Consider the following 23,632-nt stretch of genomic DNA (forward strand, 5'->3'; position numbering starts at 1 on the left):
ACAGTAACAACAAACAAACAAAGGGTGCATGTGTGTTGTGGAAGAGAACCACTAAATATCATGTCTAAAAGACAAATGTTAAGCGTTGGTCTTGTTTGGGTACGTTGTACATTCTTAGAAAGCAGCAACTGGAGCACTCAGGAACCACAAGATCTATCAGTTGCTCTCTGGGGTAAAACATTGCTGTGATCCTATGGTCTGTTATATGTCTTTCCTCCCATCATGGAGCCAAGTTCATGTTCCAAGAAAAGGAGAGATGAAAGCAGTGTCAAGCTAAAGACGTAGGAATATTTTAATTCATATGTTTTAATTCATTATGTAATAATAATATCACAGTCTATTTTACAAGTTAAATGTTTGAAATAGAAATGGTAGGAAAAAACTAAATGTGGGTCAGGAACATGAAATTTTCCAAAACCAGGGGCCAAAGGGAGAAGTGTTGCCTGCAGGGCCCAAGAAGGAGGCAGGGAGGGTGACAAGAATAGCTCATGGTGTGTTTGTCCCTGTGTCTACTCCAGGAAGGAGTTGAGGCATGCCCTCTGCCCTGGACTGGGGTTGGGAGTTTAGTCTGGTCAGTGGACGATGGCGGCTTGAGAGAAAAAGGCCATCTGGTTACCTACACGCTGGTCCCCTGGTGGCTGCAGGTGGGTTTTGCCGTAGAGGGAATTCGGGGTGGAAGTGTCAAAAATCAAATATATGGAGGAAAAAAGCAAACAGTTTCCTCCTTCCCCCTAAAAAAACAAATTCTTGAAATGCACACACATTCTTCTCTCAAACGTAGAAAAGTCTCACTCTGGATGTGCTTACAAGAAGATCGTCGTCAAAAAACTTTGTCTCTATGATAACATTCCCACTATAAGTAAGAAGAGAGGGCAAAAGAGTGAGTGTGTTAGGCAACAGATTTCAATTCCGCAAAGTGGTTTCAATCTGGGTTTGCTGGGCCCATGGACATGCACTCACCTATAACCCTGGCTTGGGGATATTAAAATCTGTGTCCATATAGGGTTAGATGTCTAACATGACATTTAACTTGTGTCTTTAATTCAGAAATCAGGAGAGAGAGCATGTCTTAATCCACTGTATACTTAAGGCCCTTAGTAGAGTGCTCTGCACACAGGTGTGCTTATAAATATAGCAAACTTTCTGATTCACATGGAAACCTACAGACCTTAGAGGTGGTATCTTTCCCTAAAAAAAACCTACTCTAGTGGACAGCTGTGTCTATTCTCACTTTGGGTAACAGTACCCTGCTCTTCTGTTGAGGAACTACCCTATCTCCAGTCCATGGGTCAATCAAGTGGCCCCTCCCTCACCTGGCAAAGGGCTGGGCATAAGATGTAATGTGGGCCAATCAGACTCTCCCCCCTGAGCAGGATCCTTTCTATAGCTGCTCCTTGAGGAAACCATCCACCTTTCCTGCCACCTGCGTCTTTCAAGCTGCTTAGGTCTCAGTCCCACCCTTTCAACTCTGTCATGTTAGGCAGAGTCAGTTTCTATGGTTTAAGATGCAAGAACTCCAAAAGATGCACCTGTATTGTACATAGCGCAATTTCATTTTTCTTGGTATTTCAGTGTTTCCAATCCAAACTACTCTTGAACCAAGTTAAGGGCAACAGTGGTACTGTTTGGGGGTTCTAAAAAGTTAGGACATGACTTTCATAACATAAATATGTTATCACAGACTGACTGGTGTTAGTACCTGAAAGAAATCAGACTTGGTCAAGAAGAAGTCCAATAAGGGTTAATAAAATCTAAAAGATGCCCTTCTACATACAACACTGTCCTCTTCCAGGGTAATTGATAGCAAGCAGATACATTTTTTGCTGGTAATTAATTATAAAATAGGTAAGTAAGGAACTCAAGATCTGACTGGCTGATGGAATATAAAAATATCTACTGTTATAATTAAAAATCTCTTAGAAAAATCAAATGCATGGAGGAAGGGAGACATAAAATAAACAAAGACATAAAATAAATAACATCTATTTACAAATTCAATGTGGCTTTCATTAAGGACCCGTTTAAAGACATTATCCAATATTACACAATTATCTGTGTGAATAATTTGTTACCAGGAATATTACTAAAACCTCTGAAAGACTAATATCTTTTCCCAAGAGAAAATGGTAGGTGGTCAGTTATTGACAGACAGTTTCGGACAAAGAACAAACTGATTACTCTTTGAGCAGGAAGCATAGTTATTAAAGCTGTTAAAGTGGTAAGCTAGTCTCTGAAAAACTATAACCAAACATTATTGTCTAAAACAGAATTAGGACTTTGTTAGATTCCGTTGAAGGCTACTCAAAGTACAGAGCACCAGAAGTTTGCTAGTCAGGAAAGAAACCAAATTAGCATAGATTTAATATGTATTAAGTGCCAGTTTCCTTCCATATCACCTCATTTCATCCTCACTATACCTCTGTGAGAGAGAATTACTAATTCTACATTTATAGAGGAGAAGAATAAGGCCCAGAGAGGTAAAGTAAGTTGTCCAAGATTTCACAGCTAGTCAGGGTTAATCAGGAATTTAGCCTAAAGGTCTAATCTAAAGTTTTATTCTTTCCATTCTATCACACTGTCTTTTTCACATGACAAAAGTCAGTAAGCTGTAAACTTGGATACCCCTGGATACTTTTTTACCCTTATTCTCAACCTCAGTTGCCTGTCCGCTGAACGGGACCACGAGTCCCACATGCCTGAGATGCCCACTGATAGGCACTCCAGTTCTCCAGCCCACTCACTCACGTTAGCACGCTGGCTGGCATCATCTGGGACTCAGGCGCTGCCTCTATCAGGGACTGCCAGGTGTTTGTGGAGTTAGGGATCACAAAGCCAAACTCGAAGAACCATTCTGAAGGAAGAAGGAAAAGCGGGTGAGCTGGTGCCCTGGGCAGAGCTGCAGGGCTCCTTGATCCCCTCCTTTAGAGCAAGCCTCTTCCTATCCCAAGAACCACCAATGAAGCCATCAGAAACCTCCCAGACCAGAGGCACAAGAAAGGACATGGGAGCCCCCTTCAGGCTGTTCCCTGGACCACACCAGAAGCCTGCTCCCTATGCTTTGGGGTCTAAAGAACTAGGCCAGCAACATTTTCTTTGACATAGGCTGGCTGTAAACTATAAGCAGAAGTACAGAATAGGCCCTTTCCCTTGGAATTTCAGCTCTAAGACACATATGTGCACTCATACACTTCACTGTGAAAACTCAAGGCGGAGTGGCCTTGCCCATCCAATCTGTCCGAGACCGTGTGGAGAGCCCTGAACCAGGCCCCAGTCAGCAGCTTCCTTATGACAACATTACAACCCCACATCAGTGACAGAGCAGGCACCAACCCCAGGTCCACCAGGGTCAGAAATCCTTTTTGCTGGGCTCAAAGCCCCTTGTAGTTGCCAACTTTCTTTTTGCTTCTTTTCTCTGGGGCTCCCCTACCTGCCAGGGTGTTGGAACCCTATCACAAACTGAGTTGCAAAATAAGTGTTATCAGAGCTGTGCTTTAGTCCACTGGGTCTTGACTTTTGTCCCTGTCACCCTAAGCCCGGATTTCAGGCATGTAAGCAGCAGAATACCTTCTAGGCATTGCCCTTTGAAGTAAACTTTTTGTTCCAGGCGGAATTTTTCCATTTGCTCTGCTGAAGAGAAGTTCAATTCTCGAGACACTGCCTTGCATTTGAGGATTTTCTTGGGAACACGGGCTGGTAAAGAAAAAAAATTGAAACCATTTCTGGGAACTTTTTACAGCTGATTTAAAGAACATGTTATCTATGTTAAATTTCAGAGACTGCCTTGGTAACAGAATTATACTTTTTAACCAAGTTGGTCTGGTGCATTTGACCAAAAGATCTTTAAGTAACAACAGATTTAGTGCATCTAAAGGCCTTACATAGCTCCTCTTATCAGGAAGGGGGCTGAATGGGCACCTTTTTTCTATTCTTTTCTGTTGGTTTTAACTTTTTTTCCTCTTATTTTAGGGAGATAAAAATGCAAATTTTCTTAGGGAAAAAACCTGAGATCTTAGTTTACATCTTTGGGTATGTTCTAATGCTAAAATTTCAGTACAAAGTGGGTTTTGGGAAGTGGGAGAAACACAATAAAAGTACTAGGGATGTCAGCACCATGCGGACTGACATGCTGTGCCTCTGGAGGCGTGGCCCCTCGTGGGTCTGTGTTAAAACTTAGCTCCCTGATGCCTGGGCCCTGCTCCCGAGTCGTCAGCCCTGTGCGGACAAAGGGTGGCTAAGTACCTTCATGCTCCACTCCAGGGACTGACAGGTCTTCTGTTCCTTGCCAGAGTATCTTCCCTGTCTCAGCATCCCGAAGATTCATCCAATTTCTGATCAAATATATTAAGGAAAAACAAGGCACCGAAGTGATTTCTACTTTGTACTCTAGGTGTCTCAGATTCGCTCCTATCAACTCTCATTTACTTTTTTTAGCAAGTTGGCTAACTGCTAAGTGCCAAGAAAGCAAGTAAGAATGTGTAGGAGAGTGCAAAGGACATCTAAAGGGAGAAGCAGAGATCCAGGGGAGGTATTTTTATTAACAACATGAGAACTCAGAGACAGTACACATCTAGAAATTCCAAGAAAGAGGTAGAAAATGAATGGAGTAAAATTTAAAAATTTCCAACAGAATCTGACCAGCCAAGATAAAAGACCTAAAGAAACAGACAAGAGAGGAATCCCAGGAAATGACTCAGGCAAATCACCCTACAATGACGTTCACAGTCCACAAGCTTTACTCACAAGTCCAGGCCTTTTAAGTTAGCTATTTAGTGGCCTGCTCTTAAATATGAGAAGATAACCAAGGATCACCAGAAACTCAAGAAAGTGTTTACTATGAAAGACAGAACAAAACAAAGAGGAAAAAAGCAACTTGGAGGAAAAAAAAAAAGACTATAGAGGAAGATACAAACTTTTTAAAAAGGAACATTAAAAACACACACACACAAATGACCAGCAACATGATCTTTACAAATACTAAAAATTATATACAATTGAATTTTATGTATTCTATCTGGCTCAAGGTTACAGCTTCTGAGATTGGTCAACTGATAACTGCTTTCAGTCAGAAAAATGCCTTCTAACATATGTATTTATATTATCTCATTTCTATATTGCTTATCATACAATAAATGAGTTAATAATACCAATTAAAAACAAGAACATTCAGAGGACAAAAAAGAACTCTATGAAAATATACATTTGGATAGCAGCACCAAACAACTCAGTGCAATAGTTGGAAGACAAAAAGATTCTTTCAGAAAGAAAAAGAGAAAGACTACAAGGATAGAAAACAGGAGAAGAAAGATACAAAAACTTGACATCAGTACAAGAGGTCCAGCATCTAACTAACAGGAGTTTGAAAAAGAACAGAAGACAAAACCAAACCAAACCAATGAGAGGAAGTCATCAAGAAAACACACTCAAGAAAATGTTCTCAACTGAAAAGATTCAGTAAGGGCCCAAGTCACATCTTTGTGAACTTGCAGAATGTCAAGGTTAAAGAGAAGCTTCTAGAGGGAAAATGAATTGTTACATAAAGGGTCAAAATCAGAATGGGAAAAAAAAAATCAGAATGAATGAGGACAGAAAAAAAGAAAGTGTCTTTAAAATTCTCAGGGAAATGATTCATGAAACTGAAAAAAACTTGACTTTCTCAAGAAACTAATGGTAATACGCTCCTTAAAAAACAACAGGGAAGACCAAGGAAGAGGATGACATCAGAGCCAGGAAGCAAGGGATCTAAAACAGGAGACAAGTAAGAGGGTCCTCAGAGTGATGGTGAAGGAGACCCCAAGACAATAGTTCCTTAGCAGGACTGGAGAGCTACTGGTCCAAAGTCCAGACAAGAGCAAGTCAGAATACTCAGGGAAGGATTTTAAGATTAAATGTAAAAAAGATGAAATTCATAGAATATCTAATGTGTTTATATGGAAAGAGGAGTTATTCAAGTAGGGAAGATTTGGAGGTCAAATTAATGACAAGTACAGAAAATTTAGGCAAATGAATAAAAAAGAAAGACAATTACTAATATCAAGGAAAAATAAAAGGTAGTACTGGGGAAAGTAGTAGTCACAGTATACTACAAGGCTTCATTGCAGTGTTGATGCAGTAATAATAACAACACAGACTATGGATCCAATACAATTATCCTGGGACGATGGAGGAAGGAGAAGAGTGTATGTGTGGTCAGGTATAAAGTGTTGAGAAAGGACAAAACTCATTTCCATCGTGGGAAGCTGATAAATAATGCCTAAAATGGAAACATTATATAACCACAGTGTGCTATTTAGAAATATCAAGATAAACACCAAATAAATCAACTAGAAAAAATTGAAAATAGTTTTCTCTGGGAAGTAGACAACAGGAGTAGGAACACATGGAATGTTGTTCTTCACTAGAAACCAGGTAGATATACATGTACAACTTTCATAACAACAAAGACTAAATTTAAAAAGACAGTCCTAAGTTTTTTTTGTTTTTATTTTTAAAACCAATGGACAAATCATTAAAGGAAAAGAAAATTAATGTTGTACATGCATGTAGGCTGAGCCTGAGAAAGATGGTTAAAAGAAACTGAGCTTCAGATAAATAGCTGATACAGTTTACATGTGTATTTTTTTCTTCTTTTTTTTATCTTTTTTTTTTTTTTTTTTGGCTGTTTAGCAACCAAACCCTCTTCCCAACCCCTACCCTGCGGCCTCCCTTGCCCCACGGGAGGCAGTGGCTGCTTTGCACTGTAACAACTAGAAGATCCAGATCCTTCTCTCCTGGTCAAGGTGCAGATGTGGGCAAGCACCTGACCTAGGCTTGGACACTTGGGACCCTGAAGCTGTAGTCACACAAGGATTTGAGGAAAAATCAGCAGTTCTTCAGGGTAGGGCAGCAGGTAGTGCCAACCTGACCTTTCCTGCAGTGTGGCTGTTGCTGCAGGCCCTGGTCCTCCAGCTGCCAGTCAGTTCTGAAAGCACCAGAGAGCCTTTGAGAACCCTTCCCATTGTTTGGGCAGCTTATGGTGAAGGACCCTGAACAACACGCTTGATTAGCATCATTATGTATGTAATGTTACTATATTTAACCCTCTGGAGAGATTCTTTCCAAAAGTTCTGCTGCTATATATGAAAAGTCACAAAAGATAACCAATGGTTATCCTTATCCAGTAGTGTGCCTTGAATGTGATGGGTACCCCAAGCATCCTGTGCCCTCAACCAGCTTGTGCACTGTCCCCTGACTTGAACCCACCATTGCTTTGAAGTTGTGTTGGCTGTGTTACTGTCCTCTCAGTGTGTGTAATCCTAACTCTCCTAGTATGCTCATTATCTTGCTGCTACTGCTGCTCTTTTGCACCTATGTGGTTTTCTCTCTTGCTTTGTATTTCTAAACTCCACTTTCTTTTTTTAACCACTAACTTGAAAAGCAAGTCAAAAGGATACATATGTGCTCAGGCCATGTCTTATAATCCTAATTACTCACACATTTTTACCGATTCCAGAGTCTCCATATACATTAGGAGAAAGCTTCCCCAGCTAGAGAAATAAAATAGTAAGTACTACTGCTCTATCAAGTCCACTCTGAGCTTGGATCTGAACAGAGCTGCCTTAGACATTTAAGCCCAAGGGTTTCAGAAGACACAGTACTTGTTCAGCCTGCTCTGTGCATGTTTTTTATTCTTTTTCTACAGATAGTCTCTTATGTACCAATACAGCCACACTAGACACCAGACTTTCTTAAACAACAAAGCTAAAATTACTTCTAAAGTTCCAGACTCACATGCAAGTAGGACATTCTAGTAAGTCTACTGCAAGGAAAGCCTTTGAGAAGTGGCTCTCCTCACAAAGCAACAGATGGATCAGATCTAGCACCTTTCAGAAAAAGTATTACTGCCCCTGGCCCAGGTCAGCAAGTAAAAAGCCTGGGACCAGGACTTACTCTTCAATCTATTAGTGGATAAAAAGAAAAAAGCCTTAAATTAGAGTATTCTCTCTGATAGTTAATGGATAGTGAATGTAAGTTTCCTCCATTTTATAGCAAAGAGGAGAAGCTGCTAAAAATATATGGTTTATTTCCCTAACACAAGCATCTCTTCTCTTTATAAATAATCAGATTAAGGACTTAATTACCTTTTTGGAAAATATATTAAACAGTGTCTTTAGCCAGCTCAACAATTAGACATTTCCTGCATGTACCCTAATCTGGAAAACTATCTATTAGTGTCTATATCATGTGCTTCATTTCATAATCCTAACAAAACCTGTGAGATTTTAGCCTTAAATAAATAATACAAGATTAGAGAAATGCAAACAAAGCTCCATCCAGTGATGTTGGGATGGAGGCTATTTAGAGCCCCTCCAAGTTCTGTGATTTTAGGGATGAAAAGGAAGGCTCTCAGTTCATGACAAAGATGCAGTCATTTGGGAACAGCTCTCTAAATCATAAAAATTCTAATCCACAATAGCCTATCAGTAAAAAGAAATAAAAATTATTGAGGTAGGTGTCTCAAAATAATAACAATGAGAAAAGCTGGTCCTCAAAAGCGGAAGCATATTTGGCTAAAAATGTTGGAAATGAAAGGCAAGCTCTGATGGCTGATCATCATCAGGCTGAAAACATTTTTAACAGCTTTTGCCAACCAGATTTTTAAAAGAAAAAGAGCCTGAGTTTTAAGACTCAGAGGTCAAATCACTTCCAATCTTGAGAGTGGAGAGGATTAGGTGGACAAGCTTTAAGGAAGGGGGGCTGGAGGACTATTTATAAATACCACCTTCTGGGTCAGTCAGGTCTTTTCTCATTTAAAAGCTCCCTGGTGATTTATATGCAGGATGAGCACAAAGGAATGCTCCTTTACTAAGGGAAGCCTCAGCACGGAAGAGAGCTGTCCCTGGTAGTCCCTTATTTGGAACCAGGCATATAAAAGCGGCACTCTCATATGTAAAAGCATCTTTAAAATAAGCTTCAGAGCAACAGCAATAGTTTGTGAAGTGTCAAGCCTTAGGAAAAGTAACAGAGGGAAAAACTAAGATAAACATTATAGAAGAATGACAGACACTTGGCTCAACATGGAAGGTTTAATAAGTCCTCTTCTGTTTTAAAGAACAGATGTGGTCTGGTATGATTTAGGTGCTGCCCAGCGCAGGGGCTGAGGAGAGACCTGAGGTAGAGAAGGCAGTCCAGAGGTGGTGGTGGAGTGGGAACGGAAGGCGTGGCATTGGAAGAAACCAGTTAGATAAGTGGGGTGCTAGCTAAATTTCCTCAAGCAATGTGAATACAGGAACTGGGATAAAAAGATTTAAAATACTTTGTAACAATCATCTACAGAAGCATTTTGGAACTAGTACACTGGCTCTTGGGAGTCTGAATCAGTCTTAAATGGAAATAGGCAACATCAATTTTTATAAATTAAACAGAACAGATCCACTGTACACGCTAGTACCTCACTGGCCAGTTGAGGAGGGAAGAATGAGGGAGATTAGGGGAAGGGAAGAGAGTAGAGAGACGGGGTAGGGAAGACAAAGAGGAGAAAGAGGAAAGAAACACACAACACACACAAACAGGGAAAGAGAGACACAGGGAGTGGGAAAAAAAAATACACTGAGAATTAAGAGACAAATAGAAATGCCCACATACAACTCAGAACCCAGAGAAGAGCCAGGACAGAAGGGAACAAAAAGGAAGAAGCTCAGGGAGTTTAGAGATGAGATTCCAGTTTTTCCTACTTTAATTAATATTGTATTATAGAGTTGCCTTAGTTAGTGGTTTTCATAGAATGGTTTGAAATTGATGGGTAGAGAGGAGACAACACTCCAACTATCAAACCCCTCTGAAAACGTTAATTGGCTGATTCACAGTTTCCTGGAATGTATCATCCAAACTGTGGTACTTTTGAGAAGGAAAGAGGGTGCTAACTGGAAAGCACATTTAAATGAGCTGGTTCATGTAGTGTTTAGAACTGTGCCTGGGCATTTAGTAAGTGGTGTGTTGGTTATTATCATTATATTATTAAATCATTATCATCTCCAGTCTAGCCTCCTGATGGTTTTATTTGCTTCCATTCTTGCCTCTTCCTCCAATCCATTCTCCTCATGGAAGTGGTTTCTTAGAACTGTAAATTAGATGTCAATGCCCATTTTTCCTTTGTACTTAAAAAAAAAATTGAGTCCCTTCCATGGTTTACAAGGTCCCCCAGTCACTCTGCTCTGGTCACAGTGGGCTCCTTTCCCTGCCTCCGACATAATAGAGTCATTCTACCTGTGATGCCCACCTGAGAGCTCTGGCCCTTACTCTTCATACCCTCAGGTTCTGGCTTCAGTGGCACCTCCTCAGAGACTCTTGGGACCACTCAGTCTTCAGCAGTTTCTGAATCCAGGTCTGACTACCTCCTAAATCAGGGCTCCTTCTGTGTCCCCATGCCATCACCTGGCCACACCCTGGCCTCCCTTAAGCAGATGATTTGTGACATCTTCATCTCCCCTGAGAAAAGGTTAAATCCCACTCCACCTTTATGAATTACTTTCATGGTCAAAAGCCTTCAATGGATCCTCACAGACTGATCCAGGGCTTTCCATATATCTGACTTCAAACTATCATTTATTCAATACTTGTTGACAACCTACTATGTGTCCAATATTGACGTCAAAGTTGCACATAAAAAATTTTGGCAATATTGTTTCATAAAAAGTGACAAGTGGGGGGGATATATTTCTTTTTTTTTCTTTTTTTAAATATGGAATGCTTCATGAATCTGTGTGACATCCCTGTGCAGGGGCCAGGCTAATCTTCTCTGTCTCATTCCAATTTTAGTATATGTGCTGCTGAAGCGAGCATGGGGGATAATATTTCTAAATTCATATATTTTATTAAAATTATGGACTTAAATACGTATGTAAAAACGTACATTTATCTATTCCATCCACATCCCTTTTTAAAAATATTTTTTTCATTGAAAAGATAAGAGATTCCCTAATATTCAGGGTCACCTTATATTTGAGCATTATTCTGATAACTTTCTGGGTTTTCTCTACTTAAACACAAAGAACTTATTTACTCAAAGAGCTTATTTACTCATTTCCTTCAAAACAGTTCATACTCAAGCTAGGTAATTTACACTAATACTGAGATAATTCTCTAATGATATTAACTCTAACTCTGATACCAATCCAAGGATGGAAGATGTATAATATTTCACTTCATCGCAATTCACCACGAAGGGAATTGGCTTATCAGGTGTTATTCTAGTCTTTTATTTTTTAAATAAACTTTTAATTTTAGGATAGTTTCAGATTTACAGAAAAGCTATATAATAGTAGAGTTCTCATATAGCCCACACAACTTTCCCTTATTATAAACATCTTACATTTGACACAACTAATGAACCAACTGATATGGTATACACTGATATGATATCATTAATTAAAGTCTACAGTTTGTTGCGATTTCCTTTGTTTTAATGTAATGTCCTTTTTCTGTCCTAAGATCTCATCCAGGATCCCATATTACATTTAGTTGTCATGTCTCCTGAAGCTCTTCCTGGCTGTGAGAATTTCTCAGACTTTCCTTGTTTTTGATGACCTTGACAGTGTTGAGGAGCACTGGTCAGGTATTTTCTGGGTGTCCATCAGTTGGGGTTTGTCTGATGGTTTTTCTCATGATTAGACTGGAGTTGTGGGTTTTGGGGAGAGGACCACTGAGGTAAAGTGTCATTTTCATCACATCATGTCAAGGGTACATACTATCAACATGACTTATCACTGCTGATATTGACCTTGATCACTTGGTAGTGTTTGTCAGGTTTCTCCACCGTAAATGGTCTTTTCTCCACCTTTCCATATTCTACTCTTAGAAGGAAGTCACTGAACAGAGCCCAAATTAAAGGTGGGGTGCGGAGTTACGCTCCACCTCCTTAAAGGAAGAATAACTATATGAATTATTTGGAATTATGCAGTGGAGATTTGTCTCTTCTCCTATTTATCTTTTAATCCAATTATTTATATCAGTCCAGTTGGTTTTTTTAATCAGATAGGTGCTCTGATATCTAAATTTTTATCTCCAACATGAAACTATTTCAACACTAAGTATTTTTTGTTCACCTGCAAGTCTCAGGGATTTATCTGGATTGTGGGGTGAAGACAGAGACCACAGGGTATCTTAGTATACAGTCATAAGGAAAAGCTGAAAGGGGAAAACAAAATTGGTTTGGAGCAGAAAACCTGGATTAGGTCTAATTTCTGCCACATAACAGCTGTGTGATCTTAGATAAGTCATTTAACCTGCCTGAGTTTTAGTTTGTCAACCACTGATAATACCAAAGCCTTAAGGTTATTACAGGATTATACGAAATGCCTAGAAAAATGGCGTATAAATTGTAAAACATAATACAAATGTAGGACATTATTACATTATAATTATTCAGGGTTAGAAAAAGCGAAAAAAAGGGAAGTAACTTCTTATTAGCTATTTCAAATTCTCTAATAAAAGCACATATTATCTTAAATGCTCTATAGTCTTCAATGAGGGAAAAGTCATTGAAAGCTTAGGTGTATTAATTCATGTTTGACTGGTTTTATTATCAAACATTATCAAAACCTTCTAATTCCTAGAAAATATGTTGTAGTCCTTTGTGTTGTTCATGTGTTAATCAGCATTTCCTTCCCCATCTTTGTTGAATAAAGGTAAGACCTAATTCTACTTTTATACCTGTAAATATGGATATATTAAAAATTAGATATATAGAGGGCAGAAATTGTATTTAGGGGTTTAAGTAGCTTAACTTGAAAACAAAGGCAGGGATGGCTCCCTTAGTTTTAGCATTTCAAAAATCTAACTTTAATTCCTTCTGGTTTTCTACTTTACTCACATTTTACACAGAACTCTGGACTGATATGTATTAACTAAAATTAAGAGTTAGGTAGGATTTTTTTTTTTGAGAAAAATCACTAGAAAATAAGTTTTTCTTCTATTTGCACATATTGTTAAGCTAGTTCTCTTAAGGTATTTTTTCTTTATATTGTTGATATAATAGCTTCCCAACTAATTTCTCTCCTTTAATCTCTAGTCCATTGTTCTTCAAAGTGTGGTTTGATGATCTTATTAAAAATGCTGTCTCCAAGGCCTCCTCTCAGATCTATTCAATCAGAATCTCTTCAGGTGAGGCCTGGGGATGCTCATTTTAAAAAGCAATTCTTATGTGTAATAAAGTTTAAGTACCACTTGTCTAGACTCTACAAGCTAATATGCTGTGACTAGAGTTACATTCCTAAAATACAAGCTGGATCATACCATTACTTCCTCTTCAAAAACCTTCAAAAGATTGTCACTGTTTAGAGAAAATTTCCTAACTTCTTAGCTTAGTATTTAAAATTCTAAGGGGGGAGGGTACAGCTCAGTGGTAGAGCTTGTGCTTAGCATGCACGAAGTTCTGGGTGCAATTCCCAGTACCTCCATTAAGGAAAAAAGAGTTACAATAAAAGAATTAAAAAAAAAAAAAGGTAACATAAAAAAAATTCTTTACATTGTGGCCCAAACATCTCTCTAGTCTCCCTTTCTTCTTCACACACTTTCCTATCCCCCATTCTCATCTGGGCACAGTGACTCACTGCCCCAGGCACCTCTATGCTCGCTGGTCAGTTTGGACACTTGTTTGAAGTCTCTCATGAGAGGAACCAGCAAAATCAAGAGAGCTGAGTCTCCTTTTGTGGACCTAATCAAGTGTTACGATTACCACAAGGCCACGCTAAACAAGCTGAAAAAAGGAGGTGGGAAGAAATCTTTGTTTATCTTAGAACACCCCAGTGGAGGCAACCATGACAGAGGAAAACGGGAGTAACAAAGACACAGTAATTATCATTGGCAGAGGCTGGCTATAACTGCCCCAGATGTACCAATCACAGGGCAAAGGCAACCGTATGACTCCAAGAAAGTCTCTCTAAAATACATCAAGTGTGACTAGTCTTTACTTCTATCACTGAGAGAAGGAAACACCCTTTGTCTTTTTCATATAATGCCATAAACACTGTACAGCAAAACTTGTTCCAAAGAATGGCAGTTTCTCATTGTGTGATGGGACTAAGAAAGGCAATAAAGCAGAGTCGTTAAGTACCCTAAGGAAAGTTACACAGCTGAGAGGGAGCAGCTCAGGATTTGGAATGCTGGTCAGACTCTCAAGCTTAAGCTTCTTCCACTATTCCTGCTGCCGCCCCATGATCAGGATAAGACTACTGCCTTAGTCTTTGTGCTCTCTCTTACCCTTTTCTCCAAAGATTAAAATTTGCTCTTGTTTCTATTACAGCTTTTAAAATTACCGTATTTTTTTCCTTAATGAAATGAAAAACAACTTATTTGTAAAAACACCCAGAAAAACTCTTAAGTCTTCTGTACTTCCATAAGCACCAAGCTGCTCAAGCCAATGACAATTCTGATTTCAGTCACTGGCTTCTACTCTAGACGAAGCAGACTGCTCATGAAAGTGATTCACAAGTAAAATACAGCCTTTAATCTTGTCAACCATTAGCAGTTCAGGTCTCCTTTAGTTCGCTCATTCTCATATATCCTGAGTTTTTTGGTCTTTGGATGATGTAGAGTTGATGGTGAATATTAGGCGATGAAAGAGGAATACACATTTTTAACAAAGAAGTTGTGGTATACATATATATACACAATGGAATTCTACTCAGCCATAAAAAGAATAAAATAATGCCATTTTATTCTGCAACATGAATGGACCTGGAGATTGTCACTTCTAAGTGAAGTAAGACAGAAAGAGAAAGAAAAATACCATATGATATTACTTACATGTGGACTCTAAAAAAAGACACAAATAAACTTATTTACAAAACAGAAACAGACTCACAGACATAGAAATCAAATTTATGGTTACCAGGGGGTGAAGAGGGTGAGAAGGGATAAACTGGGAGTTGGAGATTTGCAGATACTAATATATACATATATACATAAAATAGATAAACAACAAGTTTATACTCTATAGCACAGGGAACTATGTTCAATATCTTGTAGTAACTTATAGCGAAAAAGAATATGAAAATGAATATACGTATGTACATGTATGACTAAAACATTATGCTGTACATCAGGAACTGATGACTATACTTCAGTTAAAAAAAAACAATAGATTAAAAGAAACATTTTGTATTCAGGGAAGAGAATGAGTCAAGAAATGTTAAGGAGAAATAAAGATGCTATGTATAAAGTAAGCCATGATTCATGCTTACTGGGGAAACATTAGAAGCATTCCCTTTACAGTCAGAAGTAGGACAGAGATACCTTCCAGCATCATTATTGTTTACTTTACTCTGGAAGTACTAGACAATATAATTATAAGAGAAAGGAATAAGAAATATAAAAATTGGAAAAGAGAAAATAAAATTATCATTATTTGCAAGTGATACGATCAGATGTCTGGAAAACCCAAAAGAATCAAAAGAAAACTTACTGTAAATCATAAACAAATAAATAAGACTGTCTGACCTAAAATTAATATGCAAAAGGTAATAAATATCTTATATGTTAACAAAAAGTAGAAGATGGAATTTTAAAATCTCATAAGCAAAAGCAACAAAAAAAGTTAATACTTACGAAGAAACATATCAAGAAAGTTGTAGTCACTGTAAGAAAAAAACTTTAAATGCCACTGAGGGACACAAAAGAAATATTAAGTAAATGGAAAGGCATACCCTAATTTTGGATAGAAAAGATATAGTACTCCATAAATCAACTTGTAAATTTAATACAATCCAAATAAGTGTAACTATAGGATTTTTAAAAACAGATAAACAGATAAACTTTAAAATTCATATGGAAAGTATGAGAATTACCAAGAAAATTCTGAAGAGTAAGAAGAAACAAGTAACAAGAAATATATCCTTCCACATATTAAAACTTACAAAGCTATAGTACTTAAAATAGCGTGTAGAGCTAGATATGACTAGACAGATCAATGGAAGAGAATGGGAAGTTCACAATGGAAGAGAATAGAAAAAAATCATATGGAATTTAGTATATGTTAATAGAGACATTTTAAATGAGTGGCAAAAAAGATGGACTACTGAATAGTGTTAGGACATAAAGGGAGCCATAAGAAAAATTAAATTAAATCTCCACCTCACTCCTTCCATTACAATGTATTTCAGATAGATCAAAGTTAAAAAAGAAAGAAAGAATGAAAGGAAGAAAAAAAGGAAAGAAGGAAGAAGAAAGGAAGGAGAAAAATACTGAATGAAAATGTGGGAATCTTTTTACAATCTAAGAGTGGGAAAGGTCAAGTATGACAAAAAATCCAGAATTCTTCATAGGAAGTCTTCTTTCTCTGACCAAACCTGCAAATTGCCAAAAATCTTCACTTCTACTGACATTGTCTTATTCTTTCCACTTAAAGCCTGCAGAGGCTCCCCATTTTCTTTTAATATATAATTTATTCCTCATCTGACTTTTTAAAGTAAAACATAGTCCAGCTTCAAAACTGCAAAACATTTTTGATTGGAGGTGCTTAGTTTTCACTGTATAACTTTATATACTGTTTGAAAAATTTTAAATTTGTGTATTACTTAAAAAGCGCAAATAACTGATAAAAATCACTTCCTAATTATTAACCAAAGTACAGGCCTAATCTTCGTATCCTAGGTCACTTGAATTCCTTTCTTTCTTTGGAAGCTTTTCTCTTTAGTGATGATCTAGGTCTGGATCCCTCACTATTCTAATATATAGGATCTTCTGAAGATGGAGAGGATTCCAGTAGGACCTACTGAATTTGATCAGATTAATCTTTGCAGCAGCTTCTGCCATGTCAACTCTGGTGTCACTGGTTTCACTTCACTAAAGGCAGTGGTATGTGGCTTCTTGAAATAGAGGGATAGAATTACCAGGCCACACATTTGTACCTCTCGGCTAAAAGAGACACTATAATCTGACATCTCTGAACAAATCAAGATTTAGAAATGAGCTTCCACTTGCCAAATGGCCCCTCCTCAATTTCGTCTTCCACTTTGTCTAGTACTTGCTCCCCGTTACAGTTCCCTTTATTCTGAACTCTCACAGGCTTTTAGCAGGCGTTTTATGTACTAGTTACTGTTTTCCTAATTTGATTATGGGCTTCTTCAGGGTAGAGGTGTTTCCTCTCTATGAGCTGATAGTGAAAACGGAACTCTTCGGCTGTGAGTTCCTGGCTTTTGGTCATGTCAATCAGTAACCTTCCAGTGTGCCCAAAGAAATTAGCAAACATTTTATTTTTCTTTTGGGTAACAGGGCTAAGAAGGATTAACAATGAAGAAATTGCTTACAAATGGTTAGGTCTGGGGTATGCTGTATAAGGATAGTCAATATTGGTTTTTTCACAGGGTACAATTTCTTAGGAAAGATTTTCACTTTAGGATTGTCTGAATTAATGCAGAAAAAGGGACTAATTTCTTAATTAGTGTTTTATTTTTATTCTACTTTATAAAGTAGAATAAAATTTATCTCTTTTTCATGACACTTATTAATAGATATCAGAGTTGTTATACAGTTTTTATTGTTCTAGGACTTAATTCTTATTTTCAGTCTAAAAAAATAATCAAATTCTAGAAATAATCCTTTCCTGCCATTTTAATGACAGTTTAGAATTACAAACTTCAGAAAATGGAATCTCTTAAGGATGCTACCAAAGTTAAAACAGGCAGATTCTGAAAACTATGCTAGAAAGCCAAAGATCATTAGCTCTATTCACCTGAAATCTGACCAAGTACAAAGGAATCATTTAAAAATGGGATATTATAATTATAAATAAATAGCAGAGTCTCTTATATTTTATACTATTTTTAGAGATTTGCTACTTTTTAAAAATAAGTGAGTATATCTGCTTGCTGGTCATTTGAATGTACACATTTAACTATTTGAAAAAGGTACCACATCTAAGCTCCTGTGAGATACCTTAATATAAGAGTAGAGAGAGAGAGACTGCTTTTTTGTATGGGTGAATTTAATTTTAGCAATTTAACAGTTGTGTAAGAATGAAGGGTTTTTTGTTTTTTGTTTTGGTAAATCAAATGGTTATAAAGCTCTGTAAGAATTTACTGTTCTAAAGGTACCAAATGAGTTATCTTATAAATGGAGTAAATTTTCTGAAATAATGTTTAAAGCCCCAATCTAAGAGTTGTACGTGAATTTCTGTTTACTGTGATTTCTTAAGGCAAGGCACATGCATGACAAGTCTTCACTGTGATAGGAGAGAATGCCAGTCATATTAGATAACAATTTCTAAAGATTATACCCCATTTAGGTATAATCTTATTTCTGATCTGAATCCCCTAAAAAGCCAGAACTTAATTTGTCACACCACTGTGATATCTTTCCCTACCACACAAGACCTCTCTCTTTTAAAAAAAATTCCTTTGATGTCTTCATAAAGTTAATTTTTTTTCCTTTTTTTTTTTTTTTTAAAGCTGAAGAACCTGAAGTGCATCACTGTCACGTGAGCAGTACCTTGTAATAAGCATGCACTTTCAACACTGCCTCAAGCAAGGGCCAAGGCCAATCTATCTATATGGGAAATAACTTCCAGGGCAGTACTAACTTAGTTCGACCAAGAGAACCTGAAGTTCTATGCTATATTAGCATCTGCTGGCAGAGGTGGCTGCTGTCAATTTGTTCCTGTCATGTTATTTTCCTTTGTTTCGGTCAGAAGCCACAGGGGAGGGCTACAAGGTTTGCTTTTGACTTGTAACAACAGCAGAGGTTATGGATTCCCTCCCCTGCCTAACTTGACTCCTGGCTCCTCCCCTGGAAACAGGGTAAAACTGAAGCTAGAACATGCCAAATAGGACGAGTAATCTGCTATTCCATGAAACTTTTGGTTGGCTACTTGGGGAACATGAAAGTCTCAGTCAGAGGAAGGAACAAAAGGAAATCCTGTAGCGCTAGCTTTGACAAGAAGGTCACTAGCTTATGTGTTTCTTTGCTCAACTTCTCACTTCTTTTAATACACATTGCTGAGTCTGACTGTAAATAAGATAGCTGAAAAGCAGCTAGTTCCACAACTGTTTTGCATGGTTATTCACCAAATAGACTCTCAAGGTAATCCTAGAAGGTATGTAACCCAGTGAAAAGAGTAGTTAATAATACTGTACCAATGTCCACTTCCTGGCTTTGAGAATATACTATGTGTGAAATATTGTCACTGAGGAACACTGGATGAAGGGTATATGGAAACTCACTTCTATTTTTATAACTTCCTTTGAGCTGAAATTATTTAAAAATGAAGTTTAAAAAATGAAAAAATAAGCATCCATATGTGCATCCACACTACTAGTTTCTAAGACAACATTTAAGACTCTAAGGCTATGCTTTTCTCTATGGCCTTCAATATCCCACTCCCACTGTTGTTTTACTTTAATTATGTTTAACCTTATCCCCTAGTTTTTCCTTTAGTAGTATCAGAGAATTTGATATTCAGTAACATATAACAAAATTTTCAATAGGGAAATAAGGCAAAGAGAGGCCAGGAGTATATCCAAGTGAAATTAAACAGAAAGTGTGGAAAGGATCAGAAGGAGAAAGTTTCTGGTTCTCCTTTGACTGTGGGTTTATCTCTCACACTGAGAATTCAGGTTTTGAGGTGGGGGAAAGGTGTGGAAGAGTTAAGAATTGTGGAGGGAGCTGCTGAGTTACAAATAGCTGGTGGTGGTTTTGAACCCAGGTAACTAGAAAAATAATGGTACTTTATAAAAAAATTCAAGAGAGAAACAGGATTTTAGTGAGGTGGGGGAAGAGCTGGTAATAGTGTGGTGAAGGAGGATACAACACGGAGGCCCTTCAGAAACCTCCAGGATGAAAAACCATGTAGAACCTGTAAGTTGTAAGTAGGAAATACAGTAACACACACTTCAAGCTACAATAATTAGTATGGTACTACCACAAAAATAGGCAGATTGATATATAAGAAAACCTAGCCGTGATCCCAGCATATATTAAGACTTCTTAATGCTAAATTCCAAATCACTGAAGAAAAATGGTTATCTCATATTGTTTACTATAATATTGGCCTGAAGAGTTAGATATAAAGAAAATACAGGTGAACATTTTATTTATGTGACCTAAGGATGAGGAAGGCCTCTGTAAGCACAAATGCAAAAGAAAAAAAATTTACAAAAACAGTAAAGTGCATGTAATTCCACAAAAATAGTTCAGGACCTGAGTGGTTTCAGCAGGAGGGGGAGAGCACTAGGGTTGGGGACAGAGATCAAAACAGACTAGTTTATTCAAACTGCTTTAGGTTTTTACAAGAAGAATGTATGTGTATATTATTTGAGTTAATTTAATTTAAAAAATATTTCAGAAAGTAAAAACACAGAACTCCTTCTACTCAAAGTCATCATAAGCAAAATTAAGTCAAGTGAAAAACTAGAAAAATATGACAAGCAAAAGGACAAGGTCTTTACTATATAAGGAACACTTTTATAAGAAAAAGATAAAACAGCTCAAAAGAACACTGGGCAAAACACAGGGGAAATGCAAGTTTTCACCTGTCAAACTGGCCCCCTGAGCCTGGCCCTCAGAGAAGGTGAGGGAGAAAGAGCTGTCTTCTCAGGATTCCCAAAGGAAGTCGCCTCCTTGGGGGAGGGTCAGGTTTCAGAGAGGCAGGCAGATGGGAGGGAGGGCCCCCGTGAAGACCTCCTGGTGGAAAGATTGTTAAAATGGAGCTTTCTGACAGGTTGGTGTTGGAGAGAACCAGGCGGAGTATAAGGTAAGGGAATGAGACTACCAGATAAAGGACTGGTGCCTGGAGGAGCCTGCATTTTGGGAGGGTACAGGAAGTTTGTGGAGTCATGGAGTCATTTATAGCCTATTCTCAAGGTTTCCAACTTTGACAAAATTATTTTGGTGCCAAAATTACCCAAGGGCTTTGTTTCTTTGGGCATTGACCTTCCTGACTTCCCCTGTCCTTCCTTTCTGGTCAGTCACCAAGTCCTGCTATTTCTTCCATTAAAATGCATTTTCACATTTTTCCATCCCATCTTCACACTACTGCCAGACTATCGTTTCTAAACTATCCCCTGGACTGTGTCTCTTCCCTGCTGAAAAACTTTTCAGTGCTTTCTACTGTCACCGGATCAAATGTAGACATACACCCTCACCTGACGGGTCTCCAGTTCACCTCAAAAAACATCTGCTCCAGCTGAAGTGGTTCAATCACTGACCTGTCCCTATACATGACACTGTTCCCCAAAATCTTTTTTATGCTTTTCCCAAGCCTGATTTCACAGTCAAAACACACTTTCCTTTGTACTTCTTCATATTCTAGTATTCTTCCATGTTCAGTTTCATTCCCTCTTCTCCCATCAGTATACAATGTGGTTAAAGCACAGGCGTGGAGTCCCACAGCCCTGGTTATAATCATGCCTCTGCCATTTAATAGATTTGTGACCTTGGGCTTAATTTCTTAAGGCTTAGCTTGCCTCAACTCCAAAATGTAATAAATACTTATATGATTTTTGTGAAGATTCAATGAGAAATGATGTATGTAAAACTAATACAGTGCCTGGAACATAGTAGATTAGTAGTAGTGCCTAGAAAGTCACTAGATTAGTATTAATATTATTGTCCAAATACACCCTTTTTTTCTGAGTGTAAAGTCTTTCTTATTAGCTGGTAATAGCTTATGTGCACTGTTATTTTCTTTCTTATATTTAAACTTTTTATACTCATTATCACTTAATGTGCCAAGCCCTGTATTAGGTGCTTTACATACACAAAACCATATGAGTTAAGTATGGTTACCTCTATCACTTCGCCTTCTGGGTGGGAAAACTAAGTTTGGAGATATTAAAAGCCTTACCTAATATTAAACAGCTAGTAAACAGTGGAATGAAGATGCAGATGACTTTTGGATTGATTTATTTTTAAGATTAAAAATTGCCTAGGATTTCCATGAATGATCATTGGGCTGTCCTAATGGGCCAGTTCTTCCCTCCCCTGGCAATTTCCCCAGGGAGAACTGAGCACTGTCACTAGATCTGGCTTCAACATCACTCCCCAAACAGCTAGAGCCTGTGCTCTTCTCTGGGGACTGCCATGACCCTTTGACTTTCTGAAAGAAAGCATACTGGAGGACTCATGTTCTGTTATAAGAAGACAGGAAGATCATTTCTAGAGTCAGAAATCATGCCATCCGGCATCAAGAACAAAAATCAGGTTTCCATCAGCAAAAAGCACCCTTTCTGAGGAGAAAAATAGAGAGACTCTTAATAGGAAGAGCCAAGACTTCTGAGTACAGAAGAGGCCAACTTTCCCCAGAGGTAACATTTAAGAGTGTGAGTCTTAGAGGAAAACATAGGCAGAACACTCTCAGACATAAATCACAACAGTATATTTTTTGAACCAGCTCCTGGAGTAATAGAAATAAAAGCAAAAATAAACAAATGGGATCTAATTAAACTTAAAAGCTTTTGCACAGCTAAGGATACCATCAACAAAATGAAAAGACAACCTACAGAATGGGAGAAAATATTTGCAAAATATGTGACCGAAAAGGGACTAATTTCCAAAATATACAAACAGCTCATAAGCTTAATATCAAAAAAAAAAAAAAACAAGCAACCCAATCCAAAATTGGGCAGGAGACCTAAACAAGCAATTCTCCAATGAAGACATACAAATGGCCAATAGGAACATGAAAAAATGCTCTGCATTGCTAATTGTCAGAGAAATTCAGATCAAAACTATAATGAGATATCACCTCACACCAGCCAGAATGGCCATCATTAAAAAGTCTACAAAGGATAAATGCTAGAGAGGGTGTGGAGTAAAGGGAACACTCCTATACTGTTGGTGGGAGTGTAAACTGGTGCAGCCACTATGGAGGTTCCTTAAAAAATTAAAAATACACTTACCATGTGACCCAGCAATCCCACTCCTGGACATATACCTGGAGAAAAATATAATTCAAAAAGACACATGTACCCCAATTTTCATAGCAGCATTATTTACAATAGCCAAGACATGGAAACAACCCAAATGTCCATCAACAGATGACTGGATAAAGAAGATGTGGTGTATATATATATAATGGAATGCTACTCAGCCATAAAAAATAAAATAAAATAATGCCCTTGCAGCAACATGGATGGACCTGGAGATTGTCATTCTAAGTGAAGTGGGTCAGAAAGATAAAGAAAAATACCATATGAGATCACTCATATGTGGACTCTAAAAAAAAAAGGGACACAAGTGAACTATTTATTATTTACAACTTAGATGACTGATTTCTTGAATGTGTGTAAGCACATTTGACTGTCCTTTATGATTGGGTTACTGCATTCTGTTGATTCTTATTTTGTGGTTGGCCTTATTCCTTTGATAACTATGTAAGTTTAAAAAGCTAAAGGTCTAAACTGTTCTTAGAAACAATGAACAGTACATATGTGTAAACTAAAAAAAGAGTGCATATATTGTATATGTGTAGTCAAATTATAACAATTCTACCTAATAAAACTGAAAAATGAGAAACAAATAAGAGTGTGAGCCTTAGGAGTCAGAAAGACAAAACCCTAAAGGCAAGGAAAGGACAGACCCCACTACTATTTATTCTTTACTCTGATCTATTACATGAAAATTCAAGTATATATAACTAGATTTTTTTTGTGAGAATTGAAGG

At 37.7% G+C, this 23,632-nt stretch overlaps 1 protein-coding gene and 1 non-coding gene across 2 annotated transcripts in view; both read right to left on the minus strand.

The window, feature by feature from the left end:
- Positions 1–286: 286 nt before the first annotated feature.
- Positions 287–23,632, minus strand: part of PDE6D (phosphodiesterase 6D) — a 45,170-nt gene continuing 21,824 nt past the window's right edge. Inside the window, exons 2-5 of the mRNA XM_010956048.3 lie at positions 4,240–4,328; positions 3,565–3,690; positions 2,746–2,851; positions 287–853 (exon numbers count right to left, since the gene is read on the minus strand). Coding sequence (XP_010954350.1) covers positions 772–853; positions 2,746–2,851; positions 3,565–3,690; positions 4,240–4,328 — 403 coding nt within the window. The 3' untranslated portion in view covers positions 287–771. The remainder of the gene's footprint in view (positions 854–2,745; positions 2,852–3,564; positions 3,691–4,239; positions 4,329–23,632) is intronic.
- Positions 10,712–10,818, minus strand: LOC123617158 (U6 spliceosomal RNA). The gene has a single exon (XR_006725263.2). It is a non-coding gene; the product is annotated as a U6 spliceosomal RNA (small nuclear RNA).

This window comes from Camelus bactrianus, chromosome 5 (assembly GCF_048773025.1).
Source record: "Camelus bactrianus isolate YW-2024 breed Bactrian camel chromosome 5, ASM4877302v1, whole genome shotgun sequence".
In the NCBI taxonomy this organism is placed as follows: domain Eukaryota; kingdom Metazoa; phylum Chordata; class Mammalia; order Artiodactyla; family Camelidae; genus Camelus; species Camelus bactrianus.